Genomic DNA, 27,140 nt, shown 5'->3' with positions numbered 1-27,140 from the left:
ACACTTCAACTGTAGTTTCATCAGTCCACAAAAATTTTTCCCAGTAGCAGTAGCAGAGTGTCATGGTGGTCTTTGGCAAACTTCACGCGCAGCAATTTTTTGGTTGCAAAACAGCAGCTTCCTTTGTGCCTGTTTAATGTTTTCTGTATAGTAGACTCATTAACAAAGCTGTTGAGCATTCCCAATGATTCTTCAAGTATTTATCTTTCACTCTAGGGTTCTTTTTTACCTCATTGAGCATTCTGCAGTAAGCCCTTTAAGTCATCTTGGCTGGACAGACACTTCTAGGGAGAGTAGCCACAGTACTAAATCATTTACATTTATAGACAATTTGTCTAACTGTGGACATATGAATATCTTAGCTCTTCAAGATAATTTTTTAACCTTTTCCTGCTTTATGCAAAGCAAAAAATCTTGATCGTAGGTCTTCTGAGACCTCTTTTTTGCGAGGCATTGTCCACGTCAGCAGATGCTTCTTGTGAATAGCAAACTCAAAATGTTTGAGTGCTTTTTATAAGTCAAAGTAGCTCTAACTCACACCTCCAATCTTGTTTCATAATTTGGAAGCCAGGTTTGCCAACTCTTGACTCTAATTAGCTTTTGTTGATGCCATTAGCCTAGGGATTCACATACTTTTTCCAACCTACACTGTGAATGTTTGAATGATGTATTCAATATATACAAGAACGATACAATCATTTGTGTGTTATTAGTTAAAACAGATTATGTTTGTTAATTATTGTGACAAATGTATTCAAAAAAACAGGTAATTATAAAGGGATAATTTTTCTTGCCACTGTATAGTAAGCAATTATTGAAAGATTGATATTTTTCTCACTGACATCCATCATATCGCTTCTAAAGACAGAGACTTAACCATTGGAGTTGTGTGGATTAGTTTTATGCTGCCTTTATTCTGATTGTTTGAGCTTGAAAGGTCTGGTCACTAGCATTTTATGGACCTACAGAGCTGGGAAATTATTTTCAAAACCACTGTTTGTGTTCTGCAGAAGAAAGAAAGTCATACACATAGCAATAGTTTGGTCCACAGGCCAAATACAACCTACTATAAGGTTATTAGTGGCCTGAGTCTTCATCACCTTGCATTTTCTAAAAGTTACATAATACCTTATGGGATAAGTAAATCGAATATCAATGGTTTAGGGTTTAATATAAGGGTAAGGATTAGTGCTGGGGGTTTTGGGGTTCTTGTTCCTGGAACTAAACATAGCCCTAGCCCAAACCCAACCAAAGTATACCCCTAACCATAACTCAAAAAATCAGAGAGCACTGCTTAGTAGACAGGAATGTTGTACAAGGCCCTAAGCCAAGACCAAACTCAAGCCTTAAGCCAAACCTTAGCCCTAAAATCTGCAATGATTGGTTAATCAGAATAATGTTCCTCAGAAGGAAATAATCTCAGAAGAATGATTCGCAAGCAAGTTTAACTGCAGTATTCCAGCCCAGTGGTTCTCAACTGGTTTTGCTATGGTACCCAGATTTTACATTGGACATCAAGTGGCGACCCAACATATTAAAAAACTTTACCTGTTGATGTCAACATCAAAAGATACAAGTTTTCTCCACACATTCGGTATGAGCCTATTTATTTATATGAGTCTTTTATATGTATTATCCTGCCAATTAACTAATATTAAACATAATTGAAACAGAACATTAACTACAAACATAACTTTAATTACAACTGCCACATGAGGTCTAATAGATTATACCTTTTAGATTATTTAATATAAAACTATATGATTTTTATCAAAATATCACATTTTGTTCCTACTGTAAAATTGTGATAAATTGTAGTAAGGGTGATTTGTAATTTAAAAGCCTTTATTTTGGCACATAGCACAGTACTGCTCTTTTCTCAGTGATGTTTAGCATGTCAGGGCTGACTACTGTTTGAGAGGACTTCCTCCAAGCACTTTAAATTAGAAAATTCTAAGCTGCGATATCGAGGTACGCTTTGTTGATGCATGCGCAACAGAGATACAGAGAAGAGCAGATCATTGCCATGAGTGTTTCCGTGATGGTCGTGTCACCCTTGCGCGAAAACCAGGCTTCAGTTCCACCACAAAAATATGAAAAAAAAGAAAGAAACGAGAAGCGTATTTGGCATATTTGGCAGGCAAAAAGCGGCAGATGCGATATAATCATTAAATTTGCCTCTCCAGTCCAAAATTTCAATGGAGGGAGAACCATGGCATTGTTTTTTTCCCTGCAATAGGCAAACCTATACAAACTGGCCTGAGACCCACATTTGGGTCATGACCAACCAGTTGAGAAACACTGGCTGCTGAGAAAAAATGCAGAGAACAGACTTGCCTTTTTATAAAGACCAGCCTGGACCAGCATGGAAACTCACACAATACTGCACCACTACAAAACACGATCATACAGGAGTCAAAGCTTTTGTTTTGCAGCAACATACCCATGACCCATAGCTCCATTTGCAGGCTTAATGATGAACGTTTTCTGCTTGCGCTTTCGTTTCAGCTCCTTCACGTAGTTCTGGTACTGAGTGCACTCAGCTGGGAAGATCCAGGTTTTAGGGATGAAGTTATATTCCTGAGGCTGACTTTTTATCATTCTAAGAAACAAAATATAAGCATTAACCAAAATTAAGAGTAAAGTCAACTTTCCCTGAATGGAGGGCAGCTGCTATCAGTCATGTACTGTATCTGGTACTATACCATGTTTGTGGACTTACTTGGCCATGTTCCTTGCCAAACAGTCTTTCCGACATATCTCACCCATTCCTGGGAAATGGTTTATCCTCTAAGGAAAATAATCATACTGTTAGAGGGCATTCAGTTATTCACCTTTGCAAGGAAAATCACAGCATTAGAGCCAAAGTCTTGAACTGAGGCTATAATATTTGACATTTATGTCCAATTATGGACTCAAAACAAAAGGTGGTTGTCAGACCTTTCTTAACCCCTATTTATGTCTCCACATTGTTTTTAATTTAAAACTAAAAAAGACGATCAATTTTGACTTTAAGGGCCAAGGTAATTGGTTCTGCATCAGAGCTTGTGTATTTGTAGGTAGTGACAGATGAATTAATTGCTTTGAATGCAAAAAGGAAAAGTGGGGGGTGGGGTTTTGTATTCTTTGAGCAAATGAGGCTAAACAGGGCCATTCATTTGACTTGTATGACCTGTAACTTGGCAGCCGAGCCAATCAAAGGAAAGCAAGGAGAAATATTAAACAACACACGTTTAGTAAGTGTAAAAGGAAGACATGGTTATCCAGAAGAGAACAATAAAAAAGAACTGTGTATAAACAGTTTCATTAAGCAAAACATCATAGCCAATTTTTTTAGGTATTTATCTTTACGGCTGTAATTATGTGATATATGACAGAAAATTTCCATCAGACATACAGAAGCTGCTTTATGAAAACAAGCCCTTATCCACACAAACACAATATAGCAATATATTTCATATAGCACTTTTATAATGCCATGTACAGTACATTGAGAGTAAAGTCAGCCTTATGATATCTAAAAACATTTTTTATGCAATTTTCAATTACATGTTTAAAGGAGCTTTTATCATTTTTATTTTGATCTAGTGGGTAACAGTATCGTTAAGACTGTAAAAAAATAAAATGTATTGTTAAAATACAGTTTTATGCTTGGTTGAAGAGGTCAGATCATACCTTTTTAATCATACATTCTTTTTCCTGAGGTCTATTTACAATGTCAGGAATTTTTGCACATTTTTGTCATAAATTTGCTTTTCATGACCGTTTCCAACCTCTCTTTGACCCTTAAAATTAAACAGAGAGCCAGGAAGCGTGCAAGGTTTGTTGGATTTTTCCACATTTAATCACAAGTTCTTCTGGTGTTTAGGAATAATAGTATCTATCATACCTCGTCCTTATACCCTAATTGTAACTGGGCAGGCTAAGCTTCTGAACACGTGCAAGTGTACACGTGTTGATGTGTAAATGTGGGCTGTCATGTGTTAATTAATTAATCTGGCTAATAATGAGTTGTTTTGGCAGCTTAGTTTCAATAAATGGTCTTTTAGGACTGAGAAGAAAGTTTTGAGTTCTGAAAGTCACAGTATGTTTTCATAGTACTAAGAACTCTCCTACAAAGGCTTTGACTTCTCTAGACTGAATCGTAGCCCTATATCTCAAGGTCAGGAATGCTTAAATGGCATACATTGGCCTGTGTTCAGAGTAGTTCTGTTAATGAACCCTTAAATTGTGTTCCGGTACTTTGACCCAGATAACTTTTTTTTTTTTTACTATTTTTATTATTGAGGGTTTTTTTTACTTTTTTGTTCACATTCAGTATCTAAATATTTTTTTAAGAGACAATTACCATTTTCTTTACATTTTATTGGTTTTATTTCACTTTGTTACACCTGTTGTGTTCCTGGTCAAACATTACTGGCCATTGGAAATAAATGGATTAGACTACAAAATACAGAAATATTACATCTTTAGGAGCATCCCAGTCCTTTAGATAACCACCTATGTGGATGTGTGTTTGCACACACAAAGTCCTCTGACGTGCACACACACACACAACATGTGTTGAGTGCCCTTTTGTCAATCATCTTTCCATGTACACTCTTTGAGGAATATTTCAACATCTTCTTATCATATTATGTTTTGATTGAGCTTGTTTGAATTGGGGTAGTCTGCTGTAAGTTACAATATGTAATTTTATATGTTATATGTATGTTTCAGGAAATTAAAGAAAGACGTGCCAAAAAGACACTCCTGTTTATTATATGTATGTGTGTCAGTTTAATGTCATACTAATACTCACTGCAGTTTGCCCTCTGAGTGAAACAAATTAGCTCACGCATTTTACTAATTGAGAACTTATGATATATAGCATATGGTTATCTCAACTTTTTTTACCAACTCTGAATATAATTGTTGTGATACCAAATTTGCAAATGATGAGAGCAAATCATTTCTAATCTGTCAGCAATTTAAAGAGCATTGTATAAGAATTGGCAGGATCAGCTAAATGCATTGTAAAGTCCAGATTCTAAACTTTGAAATGACGCCTGTTTTGCTTAGATCAAGCAAGTGGTAAGTTCAACACATTTTTTTAAATATGTGAAAAAAAGAAGTACAAAACATAATTACTAAAATGCAATATCTTGGGATAATATATGCAATATGATAGCTTTGTTAACAATCTGGGCTGGTCATTTTTGACTGGTCACAAAAGGTGTTAGCACAAAACGAACACAACACAAGGGCAAAACAGCAAATGTCTGTGAAGGACTGTAAGAAAGTGTTTATAAGCTGTGGTAAAGGTCACATCTCTTAGTAAAGGAAACATTATCAGTTCATTTTTCAGATTTATCTGTTTTTTGTAGGTTTATTATTATTATTATTATTACTATTATTATGCTTTGAACTGAAAAGACAAATCAAATCATAATACCTGGTAGTTCCTGAGCTCAGCAATTTTCTCATGTTGCACAGTGGAGTCGTTCCAGATGAGATTGGCCATCTCATCATCATCTCTGGCTTTATGAAAGATCATCTCCTCTATTACAATTCGAACTGCAAATAAATCACATTACATTCATTTGATATGCATTGACACTGACAATTTGGTATAATTTTTCTCTTTCCGTGACAAAATGGACACAAACAATGGAATCCATTTCATCAACAGAAATCATCTTATTCACTTCTTGAAAGAAAACATGTTTTGGTTATGTTTTAATGATGCTTTTGCTTTGACCATAATGCTATAAGATATAATAGCAAATGCATTTCATTGTCCACCCCAAAAAGATTAAGCTAATTGTAATAATTGGTAATATTATAAAAATTATGTGACATTGTCTAGATAAACATAAGCATTACTGGATAAAGCTAAATCAACAAGGCTTACACTAAAATCCAGCTAAGCCAAAGCTAGAATCCTTGGCAACCCTGTTATGTAAATATTTGATTGTTTTATTGCCAACCAGTTATGATAAGTATTATTATAAAGACATTTCAAAACAAAGAGCCCATAATTCTGGCCAAAAAAAATTGATTTAGTTCAAATATCACACATACACACACACACTATCAACCAGAGGTATAATTTAATTTGCTGTTTTAAATAAAAGCTAGTCATTCCACCTAATATCAGTGCCAGAGTTCCCATTTTCTGTTTTAAAAAATGTATTTAGCAATTTTGAGTACATTTTGTGTAATAAGTGTCCATTTGAATTCACCAATTTTGTGTACATCCTATCTGCTATAGTTAAATACTATTGCTGTATGTATACTGTATATCAGCATTATATTGGTTACAGGCCAATCAGCATGGGCCATTAAAGCCCACTGGTCAACCACTACAATACTGTCCAAAAGTATAGTAATGAAGTAAAATTACTTTACACCCCTGTTAATTATTAACAAATTGAGCAAATTATCTATTATTGTGCTTCAAAATACAAAAAAGAGAGGGTGTGAATGATTCTAGGCTGATATAGGAAAGAATTCTTTTAAATTAGTGTCAATAAATTACATTTATGACAATGCTATATAACAAAGGCTTTTCATGTACGATTACTGTCATATATTGTTTTACTGCTGTTTATTAAATCGAATAAATCTTACATTAACACTTTTGACATGTTGCACAGAACATTTGTTTTACCAATCTCATATTTTGTTCCAACAACGTTGGCTGTGATAAAGCCCTTCTTCTTCTTCTTGGCGTGAACCTTCCTCTTCACTCCATTCTGATTGGAGAGAGCTGGTGGCATGTTCACGGGGGACGTTCCTTGATCGTCTGTGGAAAATTAAGATGGGTTAAAAAACATTTTTTTTTATATTTATATTGATTGTATATCATTGTACAAAAGGATTTTAGATATTCCTGCACTTGGATTACAAAAAAACTTACATTTCCACCAGAGTGCCTACCTCCTGACAATAATAATAATAATAATAATAAAATGTAGCTTCTAAATTATCATAAGGTTATAAAAACTGCATAAATAACAAGAGACTCATTTTTGGTCCCACTTTATATTAGGTGTCTTCAACTACTATGTACTAACACAAAAATACATACAATACAATGCTGGTCAACAACATTCTCATAAGATTTCCATTTGCTGCTACTGAGATATGGTAGGTTTAGAAGTCAGGGTAGGGTTAGGTTTAGGGGTTAGTGTTTATGGTTGGGGTAGGATTTGGTTTAGGGTTAGGGTTAAGGTACATCATATAAGTACATTGTATCAAATGCCTAAGTACATAGTAGTTAAAGACACCTAATATAAAGTGGGTCCTCATTTTCTAACTCACAAGAAAATGTGAGAGGTGCTTGCCTGTGCAAAACAGATGATCGTCTCTTTAAACTGTAGACGGGACTCCCACCCCTAAAGTCGGCATATTGTCCATTGCGTTTTATTTTGAGTGGTCTATCTCATCACCTATAAATGTCTCTGATCATACTTACCTCCATCATTTGGGGGTGAGGGCATGTCTTAAACAGATGACCCTCGCTCTGCCCCACCCCTGATACTCCTAAGGCCTAGTTTGGGACTGATCTACGTCCTCCTCGCTGTCTTTGTAGCAATACTTTCAGAAGGTGGCAAGATCATCTGTCCTCCAATTTCACGGGCAGGCAATGGGTGAAGGGTGGTTGTCGGCTGTATATCTTGAAGGGTTCAGGGCTTTACCACAGAGCTACAGATGGACAAGGTGTCTTAGAGAGAGAGAGAAAGAACAAGAAAAACCGGTAAAGTCAGACAAAGAGAAGTGCTGGAGGGAACTGGACAGTCTGGCCGGACGTTTGCGGTGTCACTCAAACATATCAGCTCCACTGACAGCTGGTTTCACCTCACTGATCAGCTCTTACCGGCTGACGAGATCTGCTGTCTGTCAAAATACCGCAACATTAGCATCGCTCTATCATCAGCCAGTGAGATTTCTGCATGTTTAACATTCTAATGTTCACTTTACATGCCGGTGATCTGTCATGCATCCAAGCACACGTCTAACACCACAACATGCTCTACAAAAACGTATACTAATATCATGCTCATTATAACAGCTTGGCTACAGGTGATTCTAAAAACAGCAATGATGGCGACCTACTATAAATCTTTTTTTTCTTTAACCTACAAGTATAACAATTCAAACTAGATTTGTACATTTTCAGAAGAATATGTTAGGGGTGCTTGTCCATGCAAAATGTACAACCACTATGCTAAAGTGTTCTGGGTGGTTACTTACTGAGGTGTCAAAAGAGCACACCCCCAAGTCTCTATAATGTTCTGGACCCTTACTTTCATTTAATTGAATTACTTTTAAGTAATTTATAGGGATATTCTTATTTCCAATATAATATTTATGTAGAATATATTAATTATGGCCCTGTAATGAGTCATTGTGATGGAGAAATGTGAAGTGCTGAGTGAATGACTTGTGTGTAACAATGAACAAAAACGAAATATAGACATTATTTCAAATTTGTTGAGGAAAAGTGTTTTAGAAAGTAACTTAAAAGTAAAGTAATTAGTATTGTGATTATCAATGAAGTAATTAGTAATATGATTAAAATTTTTGAGAAATAATTAGTAATTTGTAGTGAATAACTATTTTTAATTAACTTGCCCAAAACTGCTAATTAGACCCAACTGAGCTGCAGCTGCTGTTGGTAATCACACTGTAAAGGGATTAATGGAAAGGAGGAGGCGAGAACCGGCTTGACAATATAAATAATAGTTTAATATAAAACTGAACCAAAAAGACAAACACACACACAGGTGTCGGACAGCTGTCCATAAATCTCTCTCTCTCTGTCGCACTGCCATCTTCTGTTGGCCTTTATCACTCTCGTGGGCTAACTAGCCTGATTAGGGGCCAGGTGTGCGGAATCATGATCCAGCCCCGCCCTCCGCACTGCCACACACACAAACTACGATCGCAAACCGCTATTTATAATTTCCAAAGTGCAACTGCTGTGTCAGATACCAGGCCAAATATGATTTAAAGTTATCTTATATAAAAACAAACTCGTGGAAGGTTTAACAGGGAAGAACAGGACCCCATCTACTATTTGTTTGTAAAAGGACATGCAAATAAAAAATATTTTATACTGCAAAAATTTATTTTGAATGCAGTCAGTAACAATTGTTAAAACGAAAATGGCTGAAATTAAGTTTAAACATGAAATATGATGATATTGAAGTCAAACATTATTATTTACTGTATGTCAGTAACATATTCTAAATACTTTGGATTACTTCTTCAGCACTGGTAGATTTTTTTCACTTGTTTTGACTATAAAAGCTCTGCCAGCATAGTAAGATACATTCTCTGAAAAACCAAAATATCTTATGCAGTGTTGTTTCTAAAACAAGATCAATCAATCTAAATGATCATGTTTTAAGGATTTTTACATATATTTTTTTTACAAGAAAACAAAACAAAATTTATCAATAATAAGATTTTTGCCCTAATATCAAAGATCTTACTAGGAAAATAATAAATTATGATCCAACATAAATTTTCGTGATGTACGAATATGATAGTGCCTGGTAACGTGCAAGTAAAATGTATAGAAATAGCATTTTAGCTTAGCGTAAATCTGACAATTTACACAAGGTTTATTTCTATTTATTCTGCTTTAAACTTACTTCGTATGCTTCAAACTCGTATGAATGTAACACATCATAAGAAAGTGTTTCACCGCTGTTCAAATGCACTTTGGATCGCATCATTTATATATAAATGTTTTCCATCTGAAAGGACTAAATATGAAATTAAACAAATGACAATAAAATTCAAAGTAATCTATACAGTAATAAAAATACTTTTGAATGTATCTGTATTCTAATTTCCAATTATTTAAATTGTAACTGTAGTGGAATACAGTTACTTTGTATTTTAAATACATAATCCCGTTACATGCATTCCGTTACTCCCCAACCCTGTTTAATCTTTTACACAAAGCTGATACTATGTCAATCACATACTTTTTAAAATGGAGTAAAGGTATCTAAAATCCTTAAAATTCATTTTGTAAACTTGAGAAAGGATGCTTATAAAAAATTTTGCTCAATGTTTGAATTTATATTCTGTTTTGGAAAAGATGCAACTTGCCATGTCAGCAATCAAGGACACATACAATGTATTAAAAGTGTATGGCATATGATGTCAGCTTTAAATGTTACCATAAGAGTACAGATCACCAAATGCTCTAGGAAGTTCCATATATAAAGAACAACACTGACCTCGTGTGGTGTATGTTTAAAATGCATTTGCACACACGACTATTTTTAATGTATGGATGTTAAAATACTTCATAAAATACTTAATGTACAATAAGTAAGCCATTCATAGGTTGACAGGAGAACATGCTATGGCATATACATAAGAGCTGTTGGTTCAAATCTGGCCTGGGTCATCATGTCCCGATTATGTTCCCTCTTTCTCTCTTCCACTTTCCTGTCTCTACTGTCCTATGAATAAAGGACCAATAAAATAAATAACTAAAGACTGGTCATGAATGCACATATTTTCCTAAAATGTAACAATGTCTATAAAAATCCTACATACTATTTTGTCACCAATTATTGAGAACTGTGAAATAACTCCAAAAATCCATTTCTGATTGGGCAAGCTTTCATGGATAGCTGAAAATGTTGCTAATAAGGAAGCCAATATAATCTGTTTATAATCTTTTAAGATTATGTTATTGTAGAAATACTTGCATGTTTGTTTATTCAGTACTGTGGTTTGATGCCTGAACATGTCAGAAATACATATTTTCAGCCTTAATAAGCTTAAATCTGATAAAATAATCCAAATAAGTTTACTTATTTGTGTTTATGCTAGCATATGGGAGTCTAACAGTTGGAAAACAATGTGTCAACATAGCTAAATACCTTGAAATGTCCTGCTGTGTGGCAGCAGTGTGGTGTGACAAGCTATACTCCATCTAAATATTTAAACCGCATTTTCAAATTGTATAAAAATTATTGTACACTCGGTTGTCTTTCTAAAATTTGTTCGGTATCTCACTAAGGGAATGCCTCAGGCCTGTAACACAATGTCTGTCAAGACTGACAGACCAATCGCTGCATCTTTTAAGGAGTCTCACCTCCCTAATATAAACCACAGCTACCTGTTGCTGCCTCATTCTCGCTCTCTTCCCTGTGGAAGGTTTTTGGAAGCAGCCCTCTGCATACGCACTAGGGTTTAATGTTCAACAGTTTGACAACGGATCCATGTCCATGTTTGAAAATGGTAATGTCTAAACGCAACAGATCTTTTTCTGCGAGCTGGTGGCAATTACCTCTATATAGTGGAATAAACTAATGCTTCACTGCGAGTTTATCTCTGCTATTTTAAACTCTGCACTTTTCAGTGTTTTTCCGATTCTTTTGCGGCACTCACTACGCTTCAAATTGAAGGGAAATAAAAGAGAGTTTATACTTGGCTCGTTGTATTTTCTGTGTTTTCACGTTGTGGTAGATTTATTGCTAAAGTGCAGCACAATTTATTTGCGCTGTACAGAAGTTGCGTTTGTTCCCACGCAACCCTGAGTTTCGGTTTCGGGTGACCACATGACTAGCTTTGTTGTGATAAGTAGCATTAAGGCGTGGCTGCTTATTTCCACTGAACGGCTCGTAAAGTGGTTATTTATTGGACTTAATGCTGACGCGGAAGCGGCAGCGGAAGTGGTGGCCCTCGTGTCAAGCCCTCCTCGTGTGAAGACCTACTTGGGTAAAGACCAACGAGTCTACCTGTGTGAGTCCACCGAGCAAGGACACTGACAAGGCTCCACTCACCAAAGCCCTTAAGTATTTTTCTATTCTATCTCTTTTATTATTTTACTTATACATACATACATACTAACATTTCTAGTCCACTAATAACACATGCCTTCAAGCACATCCCTGTTATCTGTTGTAGACCGTTCACAAGATACAGATGCAAGACAAAACGCAACCCACACAACCTACGGCCGCTCTGCACTTCAACACCTGCTCCACTCTCGTTCTCAGTGGGACTCTGGAACTGCCAGTCTGCTGTGAACAAAGCTGCCTTCATTCCAGCTTTCGCCACGCAGTCCACCCTCAGCATCCTGGCACTGACAGAGACATGGATACGTCCTGAGGATACAGCAACACCTGCTGCTCTCTCCAACAACTTCTCCTTCTCCCACATCCCTCGACATACTGGTAGGGGTGGGGGAACAGGTTTGCTCATTCATAATAACTGGACTTTTTCATCACAGGCTTCACTATGTAACAATACATCTTTTGAATTCCATGCCATTACTACAATGCAACCCACAAAATTACATGTTGTTGTCATCTATCGCCCCCCAGGTCAGCTGACAAGCTTTCTTGAGGAATTGGATGTCCTGCTGTCCTCCTTGCCAGAGGATGGCATGCCACTTGTGGTTCTTGGTGATTTCAACATACACCAAGACAAACCCCAGGCCATTGAACTGAATACTCTTCTGGCCTCATTTGACTTGGAAAGACTACACACCACAGCAACTCACAGGTCGGGCAACAAGCTGGACCTCATTTTTACACGTAACTGTACCACCTCTAATATTCTTGTTACACCTTTACATGTCTCTGATCACTACTTTGTTCAATTCAACATGATTCTCCCATCCATTGTAAAACCGACCCCACCTTTGGTTTCCTTTCGCCGTAACCTCCGTTCCCTCTCACCCTCTCGCCTTTCCATTGATGTCTCTGCCTCTCTTCCCACAATAAATGTATTTTCCATGCTTTATGTAAACACTGCCACAGACACACTTAGCTCTACTTTAAAAACCTGTCTAGACAACATCTGTCCTCTCTCCTCAAGACCAGCACGGACTACACCACCCAGCCCCTGGCTGTCTGACGTCCTTCGTGAACATCGGACTGATCTCAGGGCAGCTGAGAGGAGATGGCGGAAATCTAAAGATCCAGCTGATCTAGGTAAATATCAGCTTCTGCTCGCAACTTTTTCAAATAACGTTAAAACTGCAAAAACTTCATATTACCAGACACTTCTCTGCCCTCCCCCTCCACCACCTGACACATCACTGACAGCAGATATATTCGCCACATTTTTTACTGATAAGGTTACAGCCATCAGCAATACATTCACAGCACCACACCCTGTCAAACACCTGGCTCCTGTATGCAACCCTTCTTTCCCTATGTTCTCTCCTTTAACTGACACTGAGGTCTCTAAACTCCTCCTCTCCAACCACCCCACAACCTGTTCCCTTGACCCCATTCCATCACACCTTCTCCAGGCCATCTCTCCGTCCATCCTACCGGCACTTACACACATAATTAACACATCCCTTCTTGTAGGCACTTTTCCCACTACATATAAGCAGGCTCGAGTAACCCCACTGCTGAAAAAACCTGCACTTAACCCCACACAGATAGAACACTACAGACCAGTCTCTCTCATCCCATTCATGGCAAAAACACTTGAAAGGGCAGTTTTCAATCAGATCTCCGCCTATGTCTCACAGAACAAGCTGCTGGATGACAATCAGTCAGGCTTCAAAAGTGGACACTCCACTGAGACTGCCCTGCTGTCTGTCATCGAGTCGCTGAGACAGGCGAAAGCTGAATCAAAATCATCCGTTCTGATTCTGCTGGACCTTTCTGCTGCCTTTGACACAGTCAACCATCAGATCCTTCTCTCCACCCTCTCTAAACTGGGTATCACTGGAACTGTGCTTGACTGGTTCAACTCTTATCTCTCAGAAAGGTCCTTTGAGGTAGCATGGAGAGGGGAAGTATCCAAGCCACACCAGTTACTTACTGGGGTACCTCAGGGATCAGTGCTTGGGCCACTTCTCTTCTTCATACACACAACATCACTGGGACCCATCATCCAGTCACATGGTTTCTCTTACCACTGCTACGCTGATGACACGCAACTCTACTTGTCTTTCCAGCCCAACGACACCACAGTGACCGCTCGAATCGCTGCCTGTCTGGCAGACATCTCAGCCTGGATGAAGGAACACCACCTTCAACTCAACCCTGCCAAGACCGAACTCCTTGTCTTTCCAGCCAACACGGCTGTTGAACACAACATCACCGTGCAGCTGGGTCCAACTACAGTTTCACCTTCCAAAACGGTCAGAAATCTAGGGGTAACCATTGATGATGAGCTAAATTTCACAGACCACATTTCAAAAACTGCAAGATCTTGTAGATTTACACTCTACAATATCAGGAAGATAAGACCCTTCCTCTCTGTACATGCCACACAACTGCTCGTTCAGTCCCTTGTCATAACTAGACTGGACTACTGTAACGCTCTCATTGCAGGCCTTCCTGCATGTGCTATTAGACCTCTCCAAATGATCCAGAATGCAGCAGCACGTCTGGTCTTTAATGAACCTAAGAGAGCACATGTTACACCACTCTTTGTCTCTCTCCACTGGCTGCCAGTTCATGCACGTATTAAATTCAAGGCCCTAATGCTGGCATATAAAACAGTCACTGGGTCTGCTCCAGCATACCTAAAAACATTTATGCAGAGCTACGTTCCCACCAGAAGCCTGCGGTCGGCTAAGGAACGTCGCCTTGTCGTACCAAAACAAAGAGGCACCAAAACACTTTCCCGGACTTTCAATTTCATCATACCACGGTGGTGGAATGACCTTCCCAACTCAATCCGGGAAGCTAACTCACTCTCTATCTTCAAAAAACGGCTAAAAACACATCTTTTCCAAAAGCACTTAACCGGTCACTAAAAAAAAAAATTAAAAAAAAAATTATTTACATTTCTTGTTGCACTTAAATCTGTTTTGTATACTATTATGATGATAGTGAAACTTTGTAATATGGCACTTTTTGTACCACTGTCTCCCTAAGATGATTCGCTGATGTTCCTCCTCTTTTGTAAGTCGCTTTGGATAAAAGCGTCTGCCAAATGAATAAATGTAAAATGTAAATGTAGATTTGCCTCTGAAGTATGGCAACGAAAAAGCTGGAGAGTTCGGGTGGGAAAGGCCGTCCTCCCGCTTATGTGCATGCAGCGTGTGATTGTCCACAAAAGATTCCCATCCACATTTCATCTCGTGCCTGGTAGCTAAACTCACTCAGGCCACGTTTTCCAGCCCGGAGAGATGTCCCCATTGTTCATCCCTCTTGATCTTCCAGGGAAAGAAGCCTGAGGGTCGCAGTTGCAGGCAAAAAGGACCCATGTCTCTCTTCTCAGGCCAGAGAAGGGTCAGTGGAGCATCCGCAGGCCCCGACATGGTGTAAAATGGACAATATGTCTCCAGTCCTGCCCCCACTGTTGATGCATTGGTGGGAGAAGAAGACAACGAGGGGGATGAAGTCAAGCCTTCAAGCATTTTCTACTCCACGGGGGCTGCACTGCCTGGAAAGATGGAGCACTTCACTGCCTCTATCTTCCAGAAGATATATAAGTCTTCAGCGCTTGCAGTTCGAGCTTTAAACGCAACATCCCTCCTCCTAGCTTATCAGGGCGAGTTGTCAGAGGAGATGGGATGACAGCTTAGCTCCAGATCTCCCAACCTCGCTCTCTGGGAGGAGACTCGCAGACTTCAACTTGTGTAAGTCTCACGGTGCAGTTCAAAGCTGCGGGAGATGCATGGGTTCTGTGGTGGTAGGTGATAGAGCTCTATGGCTGAACTTGTTAGGGCTCTCTGACAAAGAGAAATTGGAGTTTTAACCGACCCCATAGACCCAAAGGCCATGTTTGGCGCCACCGTTACAGACATGCGCCAGCAGTGCAACCTGAGGAGAAAGTTGGGAGAGGCTGGGAGAGAAAGTTCACCACGAAAGCCGCCGGCTTGTCCTGATCAGCCAATTTGGACCAGTTTCAGGCCCTCTGGAAAGGGAGGACAGCCTGATTTACGGCCTCATCACCCCAAGCTGCTCCAGCAACTGGTAAACGTGGCGCCGCAACACAAGCCGGGCCATTCAAAGCCGAAACCATATTTGACGGACACAGGGAAGCGGGTTTCTCCAGTCACAGGTAATGTTTAATTGACAACTTCAATGCTTATTGCTTCACACAACTCAGCAGTTTCACAGGCATGTAGTCTCTCAGACTCTTTAGATTCACATACACAATAATCACATAAGCATCCTAGTTTCACGAACACAGCAGGCTTCATTGTGCCAGTCTCTCTCTCCCTCTGCTGGTGGTGTGACCGCTCACTGGAATTAGAGACAGGTGTTAGACATAATCTAGCTCAGGTGTAAGCACCCTTATCGCTTTCTCTCTCTCCGGACGGACGCTCAACCACGCCTCCGTTGCCATACCGTCTTTTGCAGTGGCTGCTGCGAGACACCGCCCTTCCAAACCCCAGGGGCATAAGAAGTGATGGGCAACCTGATGCATTTATTCATCTCGAGGGGTGGCACAGAGGCAGCACCACAGCTTTTTCTGTATGGGCCCATCATGTGATTGGCGACTATCTCCTTCCCTTGAAGAAGTGGAGATGGACGCTGGAAGTTGGACAATTTCCTGTATTCTAAACGAACTGTTCAGTTTCACTCCCAAGTGTGTGTGGGGTGATAACACATGTTCCCCAGGTGACCCCCGCAAATGTTCTCCTCCCATCACCCACAGGGTATGTTCTGAGGGTGAATGAGTCAGTTATCAAAAGCATTCATCGTATTTTTCAAATAAAAAATTCTCTGGCACATCCAGTCAAAGTGCTGAGGGTGCAGAGCTGTGTGAAAACAAAAATACACACAAAAAAAAAACCTCCCAGTTCAGAGCCATATTCACTCTTTTCGACACTAGAAGGCGTTATTACACCAATAGTAAGTGAAAGGGTTTTAGGGTCAATTCGCTGTTCAGACATAGCACTGGCTCACATGCACAGTTCATCCAGGGTTTCTGAATACAGTAGAAAATGGTTACAGGCTTCAATTTGCCGTAAAACCACCTTTTTTAATATGTGTTAATGTCAGTGGCACAAGGGGAGTCGGCTCTGATTTTAGAGGAAGAAATAGCCTCTTTCCTGAGAAAGGGAGTGATAAAACAATACCTTAGGAAGAACACAATCAGGGTTTTTATTCAATGTACTTTGTCTTTCCAAAAAGAGAGGGAGGACTCTGTCCAATTCTAGATTCTTCAAACACCTCAGGATATGCAAGTTCAAAATGCTCATGCTCAGAACTTTGCCTCATTGTATATGTCATGGAGACTGGTTTGTTATAACAGCTCTAATTGGCAACCTCTGGAGGTTTTACAAGCTCACTCCACTAGGGGTATGGCCACATACTGAGCGCTGTTCAAGGGCATTTAAGTTCAAGAGATTTGTGCTGTGGCGTGTTGGTTATCTCCCCACACATTTCTTAGGTTTTAAAGACTGGATGTTTCAGAGCCTTCGGAGGTTCACTCTGTCCTTGAGGCAGTAATGCAGCATACTGTACAATAAACGTATACAGTATACAGTAGCATTCTCGGCAACCCATGGGGACTCTCCTCTGCCCCTGGCAGCGGCCCTACCGCTCCAGGCGGTCGGGGGGGTCGCTTACCTCCTCCCCTCATGTACGCCGGTCCTCTTGACCCATCCACGTTTCTGGTGGACGGCAGGGCACTCCCCAACCTCTGGCAGCGGCTCCTTCTCTCCAGGCAATCGGGGAGTCCAGTCTCCACTCACCTCGTGGACGGTGGACGTTCCACACGTCCGGGCGGTCGGGCTACTCAGTCCCCCGGTGGATGGCAGCGGCACTCCCCTGGGTGGACGGCAGTGTTGAGGACGGCATCCCTACTCCTTCCTGGGTTTCGGCACCAATGTAAAGCAGTTGAATGGAAAGGAGGAGGCGAGAACCAGCTTGGCAATATAAATAATAGTTTCATGAAAAACTGATCCAATAACACACAAACATATATACACAGAGCAGCTGCCTGTAATTCTCTCTCTCGAACCATCATCACCGGCCACCTTTATCCCTTGCGTACCCCATCAGGCTGACCGGCCACCGGCCACCTTTATCCCTCGCGTACCCCATCTCGTGCGTTGTTCCAGCCCGGCCCCACCCTCCTCCGCTATACAGTCACTTAACCCTGGTTCTCTGATAACATGAAGTGAGGTATCTCACATCATCACCCTCCTTGCATTTTCACACAGAGAAAAGATATGCAGAAAATGAGGTAGCAACAGGTAGACGTGGTTTATATGAGGGAGGTGGGACTCATTAAGTCTTGACAGGCAATGTGTTATTGGAGCTTCAACAATCGGTTATGCCTAGGGCATTCCTTTAGTGCAGTGGTTGTCAAATTGTGAGGTGTGCCCCGTAGAGGGGGACATGAAGGTATTGTAAGGGCGGGTGTGGAAGACTGACCCATTCTCAAATCACTTTCACACATTTCAAGCAAAAATAGTGAAAATACAAGCAAGAACCAAAGTCCGCAATTTCTACACCTCTGCTTTTTCTCCTGCTTTGTTGAAACTTTTTGCAGGCACCGCAGCACGGACTGCACAAAGCATGTAATAGTGACAGGTGTGCTCTCAGCGGAGCTTATGTAAACAAAGCTGTCTCAAGCGGCTGATTAAAATGGGGGAAACGATGAATTAACACTGATATTTCGGTCAGTCCCTCACACAACACTATTGAATGGCTTAAGAAGAATTTATTTATAAGGCACGAGAGTTAAGGAAGATGTTTGATGAGCTGCTGCAGAGGGTGGGTCCCTTGATCTTTCCATTACTGCAGGAGCAGAGAGAGAGAGAAGGATCACGTGAGCTCTACCATCTTCTCACGTTTTGGCTGTCGCCCACATCTGGTCGCCAACGGTCATGACAGCTTGTGTCGCTGGAAGTCGCCAGCTTTCATTGAAAACAAATGGGATGGTGTCGCTATCTCACACGATGTCGTTGGCAGTGTGTACGCAGATTTAGTGAGATATTTCACTTCATGTTATCAGAGAACGTCTAGGTTACGTATGTAACCTCTGTTCCCTGATGGAGGGAATGAGACGTTGTGTCAGAGAAGCGACACTAGGGGTCTCTCTTGAGCGCGATATTCACCTCTGGACTATGAAAAAAGGCCAATGAGCGTTGGCAACCAGTATTTGCATGTCCCGCCCCCGGACATACGGGTATTTAAGCGGCGCAAATACAGGAGTTCATTCAGGATTTTTCTGAGCCGGAAATGGTCCGGCCAAAACAGTGGCTCGGCTCAGCGACGTGGCAGGGGAGACACAACGTCTCGTTCCCTCCATCAGGGAACGGAGGTTACATACGTAACCTAGACGTTCCCCTTCTGTCGCTCTCTCCACGTTGTGTCAGAGAAGCGACACTAGGGGTCCACTTATAAAAGTGCCATGCGCTGAGCCGTGTACGTGAACTGCTGATACAGGAGCGAGCAGGTATTCTTACGTGCAGGACGACCAACTGTATCAGGCTGCACGTACCCTTCCCCAATGCCCCATTTAAGCCATCAGGATTCCTTATCGTTACCCTGGAGGGGAACAAGGTGCTGGCCGCCAACCTGGGAACGGGCCAAGCCTGGCCGGGCCTCTTTTCTCTCTATGTTTCTCGCATAGAGCAACTAAGGCCGGGGCCCTTACACGCATTGAGGGAAGGGGGTCTTAGCCCTTATTCAGGGCGGAGAAGACCCTGTGGAGGCCACGCCTACCCGAGAGGGGAGGCAAGTTTAAGTGGCAAAACCATCAGAGGCCTGCTTAGGGCCTATGTGGAAAAGTCGGTGCGGTGGTGGATCCAGCCTCATAGAGGGGGGGCAGCCATGACTGCCTAAGGGAAACACGGGAGTCAGCTCGCCAGAGGGGACAGAACCGTGGTGTTACACACAGGGGAAGTCCGAAGGAGGCCTTACCTGTGGAGCACCTATACCAGTACAGGGTAGCTTGCTGGTGGAGTGCGCTCGGACCCGCAAGGGGGGGGCACGGTCTGGGTGTGATAAGCCAGGGAAATGGCGTCGACAACCCAGTGGGCGAGTCTCTGCTTGGAGACAGCTTTCCCTTTCTGCTGTCCCCCAAAGCAGACGAAGAGCTGCTCAGAGCATCTGGTGCTCTGTGTGCGGTCCAGATAAATACGTAAAGCACGTACTGGACACAGCAGTGAAAGGGCTGGGTCTGCCTCCTCCCGGGGCAGCGCTTGCAGGTTCACCACCTGATCCCTGAAGGGGTTGGTAGGAACCTTGGGCACATAGCCCGGTCGCGGTCTTAGGATCACGAGAGTATCTGCCGGACCGAACTCCAGGCAAGCATCGCTAACAGAGAACGCATGCAGGTCCCCGACCCTCTTGATGGAAGCGAGCGCGATCAGCAGGGCAGTCTTGAGAGAGAGGGCCCTGAGTCCAGCTGAGTCAAGCGGCTCGAAGGGGGGTCTCTGGAGTCCCGTAAGGACGACCGAGAGATCCCAGGAGGAGAACAGGTTAGGCCGGGAGGGAGTTATCCTCCGGGCACCTTTGAGGAACCTGACGATTAAGTTGTGCTTACCAAAAGACTAGCCGTCTATCGTGTCGTGGTGGGCGCGATAGCGCGACATACACCTTGAGGGTGGAGGGGACAGCCTCCTCTCCAGCCTCTCCTGAAGAAACACGAGCACTGACCTAACTGCGCACTTCTGCGGGTCTTCGGCTCGGGAAGAACACCAGTCCGCCAACAGACGCCACTTTAGAGCGTAGAGATGCCTGGTAGAGGGGGCTCTGGCTTGATTGATTGTATCTATGACGGTCGGTGGTAGGCCGGCTAGATCTTCCGCATCCCGTCCAAGGGCCAGACGTGGAGGTTCCAGAGGTCTGGGTGCGGGTGCCAGAGCATGCCCCGTCCCTGAGAAAGAAGGTCCTTCCTCAGGGGAATTTGCCAGGGAGGGGCTGTCGTGAGGAGCGTGAGGTCTGAAAACCAAGTCCGGGTAGGCCAGTAAGGGGCTACCAGAATGACTTGCTCCTCATCCTCCCTGACCTTGCATAGCACCTGTGCAAGAAGGCTCACTGGGGGGAATGCGTACTTGTGCAGCCCCGCAGGTCAGCTGTGTGCCAACGCATCTGCCCCGAGGGGAGCCTCTGTCCGGGCATACCAGAGCGGGCAGTGGGAGGTTTCTTGGGAGGCAAACAGGTCTACCTGAGCCTTGCCGAACCGGTCCCAAATCAGCTGGACTGACTGGGGTGGAGCCTCCACTCTCCGCCAGGCAAGCTTTGTCTTGACAGTGCGTCCGCTATCACATCGAGGTTGCCGGGGATGTGAGTGGCGTGCAGTGACTCCAGTCGCTGCTGACTCCAAAGGAGGAGACGACGGGCGAGCTGTGACATGTGGAGGGAGCGTACTCCGCCTTGGCGGTTTATGTAGGCTACGACCGTGGTGCTGTCTGTCCTGACTAGGACGTGTTTGTTCCGAATTAACGGGAGAAACTTCTGCAGGGCCAGAAAACAGCCAGCAGCTCTAGGCAGTTGATGTGCCAGCGCAGCGGTTGCATACGGCGCCCCAACCCAATTTGGAGGCGTCGGTTGTGACCAGAACGCGTCGGGACACCTGCTGCAAGGGTACTCCTGCCCTTAGGAAGCAGAGGTCTGTCCAGGGTTTGAAGGTTTGGCGGCAGGCAGAGGTAACTTTTATGTTGTGTGTGCCGAGGCGCCATGCTCGTCTCGGGACTCAAGTCCGGAGCCAGTGCTGAAGTGGTCTCATATGCATCAACCCCAGCAGCGCGGCCGCCACGGAGGATGCCATATGCCCCAGGAGCAGTTGGAAAAGTTTTAGCGGGACCATGGCGCCTGGCTTGAAGGAAGCGAGGCATTTCAGCACTGACTGAGCACGCTCGTTGGAGAGACGTGCTGTCATTGGGACTGAGTCTAACTCCAGACCGAGAAAAGAGATGCTCTGGACCGGGGAGAGCTTGCTCTTTTCCCAGTTGACCTGAAACCCCAAACGGCTGAGGTGGCTGAGCACCTGGTCTCTGCGTGCGCATAGTAACTCTCGGGAGTGGGCCAGTATGAGCCTGTCGTCGAGGTAATTGAGTATGCGTATGCCGGCTTCTCGGAGCGGGGCAAGAGCTGCCTCTGCGACTTTCGTAAAGACGCGAGGGGACAGAGACAGGCCGAAGGGGAGGACTTTGTACTGATACGCCTGGCCGTCGAACGCGAACCTTAGGAAGGGGTGATGTCGAGGGCGAATTGAGACGTGGAAGTACACGTCCTTCAGGTCTACCGCTGCGAACCAATCTAGATGCCGGACGCCAGATAGAATTTGTTTCTGGGTGAGCATTTTGAACGGGAGTTTGGACAAGGTCCGATTGAAAACTCGCAGGTCCAAGATCGGTCGTAAGCCGCCGCCTTTCTTGGGTACAATGAAGTAAGGGCTGTAGAAACCCTTCTTCGTTTTGGTTGGAGGGACAGGCTCTATTGCGTCCTTTAATAGAAGGGAGGCGATTTCTTCACGCAGGGAGTGGGCATGTTGGCCGTGTACTGCGGAAAAATGTACGCCCACGAAGGGGGGCGGAGACCTGGCAAACTGAATTGCGTAACCGAGTCGAATGGTCCGGTGCAGCCAGCGTGACGGGTTGGGCAGTGAAAGCCACGCCTCTAAACTCCGTGCTAGGGGCACCAAGGGGATGGGTTTTTTGGACGTACCCGGCGGGGCTTCGCAGCGGTGCGGAACAGGTAACGCGGCGTCGGGAGGCAACGTGGCGTCCCGAGGCTCTGGTGCTGAGAATAAACTCAAAGCACTTACTTTGCTCCGCGCACCCGGCAGGGGGCGGTTCGTGACTGAGGAGGAGGTCTGATGTTGGCGTCCTCTGGACTCGTCTGAACCGGCCGGCCGGGGAACAGTCGTGGGGCTGGAGGCGGGGACACCGCGTCCATGGAGCCGGGACTGTTGAGGCCTGAAAGCAGAGTGCTGTGAGAACGGCATTTGTGGGCCAGGTGACCCCAGAGACAACAAGGAAATACCTCTATAGAGTGTAATGAATTTAACAAAATAATTCTCCTTCCGGCCCTCCACCGGGGAACGGAGTGGTCTTACCAGCTCCGGAGCTAACGTCTCGGTCTCTGGGTCTGTCATCTCAGGAGCGCCTGGGAGCCTTCTGGGTGTGAGCGGCGCACATGCCCGCGGAACCAATTAAGCCCGGGGAAGCATAGCGGACCTTCTTGCGTCAGGCTCAGACTGGGCGGAGACCCGAAGGTGGCGGCCCAGGCAAGTTATCCGCATTCGGCACCGCTGTTACGCTCTCCGATGCAGCGGTGATGTCATCATCCAATGCCGGGGAGCTCGAGGGACCGGCAGTAGGCTGTTAAGCGGACTGCACTAATCCCGAGCTCGGGGGAAGCAGGCAAGCATGCCGGGGAGGCGGGAGGTTTTCGAGGAGATTTACCCGGCGAAAGCGTCCCGTTATTCTCCCCAGATCGTTCTCCATCGCCCGCGGCGCCTGCCTCAATCCCGTAGGAAGGAGGCGAGGCGCTGGGGGCGGCTGAAATGGCTCTCTCTCACTACAAGAGAAAGCAGAGATCGCAACGCTGCCGCGGTTATGTTCTCACTCTGAAAACATAACCCATTGGAGAGCATGCTCATCCCGAGCTCGGACGGAAACAAGCAAGCGTGCCGGGGAGGCGGGGGGTTTCGAGAGTGTTCACCCGGCGAAACGAAGCCCGTCACTGTCCCCAGATTGTTTTCATCGCCCGCGGCGCCTGCCTCAATCCCGTAGGAAGGAGGCGAGGTGTGGGGGGCAGCTGAAGCGGCTTTTTCTCACTACAAGAAAAAGCCTACGACCGCAATGCTGTCATGGCTATGTTCTCCTACTGAAAACATAGACCAATCATAAAAACGCTGCCTGCGTGTGATCGCAACCCAGGAATGCAAGGCAGTTTTTATGGCCGTCAGAGGTGGGGAGAATCAATGCATCCAGAAACTACACAGAGGCGGAAAATCGTCTTTAAAAAGACGCGTCCTGAGAAGGATGTTCAACGCCACTGTGTTTTGCTCTTTTAGAGCGAAATTCACTCTTTTAGAATAACTCTTTCGAGTTGTCTGCGCTGTTGAAGCGCCCAGGGGCAAGAATGCACAGCCGTGCACGAATGAGAAAGCCGCTGTTGTGCGCCGTCAGATCCAATGCAGAGCGTCAGAGGATTAAACAGAAACTTGGTGTGTAACTGCATGCACGACCATCGGCTCCGAAGAAATTTTCTGAATGAACTCCCGTATTTGCGCCGCTTAAATACCCGTATGTCCGGGGGCGGGACATGCAAATACTGGTTGCCAACTCTCATTGGCCTTTTTTCATAGTCCAGAGGTGAATATCGGCGCTCAAGAGAGACCCCTAGTGTCGCTTCTCTGACACAACGTGAAGAGAGCGACAGAAGGGGAACCGGGGTTAAGTGAGTAACCTAAAGTTTTTAGGCTCTCGTATTAATTGTGAAACAGCATGGAATATTTCTTCTTTTAATCATTTGTTTGTCACACTGCAAGACCAAATGAACTAGTGAGTTCAAAGAGCTCACCCCAAAAGGGGTGAAAAACGTTTTCAGCATCTAAAATAAAACAAAAAGTTTAATGTCCACGTCAACAACCCTTTTAACACACTTTTAACGCCACAAGCATCACCAACTGGAATTAAAAAAAATAATGACCAGCTATGTCTTAAATAATGCACTTTATTCAATCATACTGAAAAATCATTCACTTAAGTATGATTTTCCAAAGTGTATAACGGTCTCAAATTGGAAAAAATTGTATAACACGGAATGGAAGCATTCACTGTTTTTCATTTGAAGGAATGTACGTTTGCAATTTACATTACACATACCATTAGCTTTAGCGCATTAGCCAAACTCAGGCCATCAATTCCCTTATTCCTTTCCTTATTCCCTTACAACCTAGCCACATTTTTTTACTCATTATTTTCAAATGCAGATTTACCACAAATGTTAGCCAGACTTGTGCAGCTCTTCAATGGAACTGGTGAACCTGCAGCAAATCTTAGGCAACAATGGACAATTTGCCACTACTGGTAAAAACGTCTGTGACAAACCTGTGGCAACAATGAAGACTTTGCCGCAAAGCTTATTTGCAGTTGAAAATAATCAGTGTACACTCTATTCACAAGAAAGGTGCTGTCTTTACTGATGTATCAGTAGTTACCACTTTCATCATTAATTACAATACAGCACAACAGTGCCCGTCTACTTTTTCTGCCGTCTCGGTTCCATAAATATTTTTTCGCATTAATTTTTTACATATGGATTTCAAGTACTTCATAAAATAGTTCTAAGCCATGAGGTGAATCGTGCCATCATACATTTTGATTTGAAGCACAAAACAAAAATGAAAATGTAAGACTACGGACCAGTTGTTTACTTACTGCGTTTCATTCAATTCTTAATCAACTCTCAGTAATATACACACCCAATTTACCACATACACACAATCTCTCTCCCCCTCCTTCTTTCCCTCCTCTCCCTCCACATTCCACCTCTCCTGCTCTATCCCTCCCCCTCATCTTACAGTAAAATTAGTGCAATTCGAGCAACAGTTAACGTTTTTCTAACAGGAATAACTAAAACTATTGCAATCTGAATTAAATCTCAGTGGGGCAAGAAATATAATTGAAAAACAATTTACAGACTGTAACAGTCACACAGTTTATGTTCTTGGGGCATTTTCCCTTCAGTTTTGTCTTCAGCAAGTGAAATGCATGCTCAATCGGATTCAGATCAGGTGATTGACTTGGCCATTGCATAACATTCCACTTCTTTTCCTTAAAAAACTCTTTGGTTGCTTTTGCAGTATGCTTCGGGTCATTGTCCATCTGTACTGTGAAGCAGCGTCCAATGAGTTCTGAAGCATTTGGCTGAATATGAGCAGATAATATTGCCCGAAACACTTCAGAATTCATCCTGCTGCTTTTGTCAGCAGTCACATCATCAATAAATACGAGAGAACCAGTTCCATTGGCAGCCATACATGCCCACGCCATGACACTACCATCACCATTCTTCACTGATGAGGTGGTATGCTTTGGATCATGAGCAGTTCCTTTCCTTCTCCATACACTTCTCTTCCCATCACTCTGGTACAAGTTGATCTTTGTCTCATCTGTCCATAGGATGTTGTTCCAGAACTGTGAAGGCTTTTTTAGATGTTGTTTGGCAAACTCTAATCTGGCCTTCCTGTTTTAGAGGCTCACCAATAGTTTACATCTTGTGGTGAACCCTCTGTATTCACTCTGGTGAAGTCTTCTCTTGATTATTGATATTGACACACATACACCTACCTCCTGGAGAGTGTTCTTGATCTGGCAAACTGTTGCGAAGAGTGTTTCACCAGGGAAAGAATTCTTCGGTCATCCACCACAGTTGTTTTCCGTGGTCTTCCGGGTCTTTTGGTGTTGCTGAGCTCACCGGTGTGTTCTTTCTATTTAAGAATGTTCCAAACAGTTGATTTGGCCACACCTAATGTTTTTTGCTATCTCTCTGATGGGTTTGTTTTGATTTTTCAAACTAATGATGGTTTGCTTCACTGATAGTGACAGCTCTTTGGATCTCATATTGAGAGTTGACAGCAACAGATTCCAAATGCAAATAGCACACTTGAAATGAACTCTGGACCTTTTATCTGCTCCTTGTAAATGGGATAATGAGGGAATAACACACAATGGCCATGGAACAGCTGAGCAGCCAATTGTCCCATTACTTTGGTCCCTTAAAAAGTGGGAGGCACATATACAAACTGTTGTAATTCCTACACCGTTCACCTGATTTGGATGTAAATACCCTCAAATTAAAGCTGAAAGTCTGCAGTTAAAGCACATCTTGTTCGTTTCATTTCAAATCCATTGTGTTGGTGTATAGAGCCAAAAAGATTAGAATAGTGTCGATGTCCCAATATTTATGGACCTGACTGTGTGTCATACTTGGGTGTGGACAAAAAGTAAACAGGACTTACGGTGCTGCCAGTTAGCTTTCGCTTCAAGTGTTTGTTCATGCCGGTTGTACTGCTGTGATAAGCCATTTCCAATTTGCATAGCTTACACAGCACCACATTGTTGGGTCTCTGGCTGAAATACTCCCACGGTCATCTCAAGAAATCATCGATAAAAGAGCTAAAGAAAAATGACCGTGAGCAAGTTTTTCATCTGCAGCTTGTTCTTCGGGGAATCCATGCTTAAACCGAGTGCTGCCATTTTAATTATTCCATTGCACCGCACA

At 43.3% G+C, this 27,140-nt stretch overlaps 1 protein-coding gene across 2 annotated transcripts in view; it reads right to left on the bottom strand.

Moving 5' to 3' along the window:
- LOC127625604 (tubulin polyglutamylase TTLL7-like) overlaps window positions 1-27,140 on the bottom strand; it is a 144,473-nt gene that overhangs the window by 102,759 nt on the left and 14,574 nt on the right. For both annotated transcript variants that reach the window (XM_052100887.1, XM_052100888.1), the window contains exons 2-6: window positions 7,460-7,708; window positions 6,653-6,787; window positions 5,435-5,556; window positions 2,723-2,790; window positions 2,444-2,602 (exon numbers count right to left, since the gene is read on the bottom strand). In XM_052100887.1, the coding sequence (XP_051956847.1) occupies window positions 2,444-2,602; window positions 2,723-2,790; window positions 5,435-5,556; window positions 6,653-6,787; window positions 7,460-7,484 (509 nt within the window). In that variant the 5' untranslated portion in view covers window positions 7,485-7,708. The remainder of the gene's footprint in view (window positions 1-2,443; window positions 2,603-2,722; window positions 2,791-5,434; window positions 5,557-6,652; window positions 6,788-7,459; window positions 7,709-27,140) is intronic.

The sequence above is a fragment of the Xyrauchen texanus genome, chromosome 32, assembly GCF_025860055.1.
Source record: "Xyrauchen texanus isolate HMW12.3.18 chromosome 32, RBS_HiC_50CHRs, whole genome shotgun sequence".
Taxonomy (NCBI): domain Eukaryota; kingdom Metazoa; phylum Chordata; class Actinopteri; order Cypriniformes; family Catostomidae; genus Xyrauchen; species Xyrauchen texanus.
This window is presented reverse-complemented; position numbering and strand designations above follow the sequence as displayed.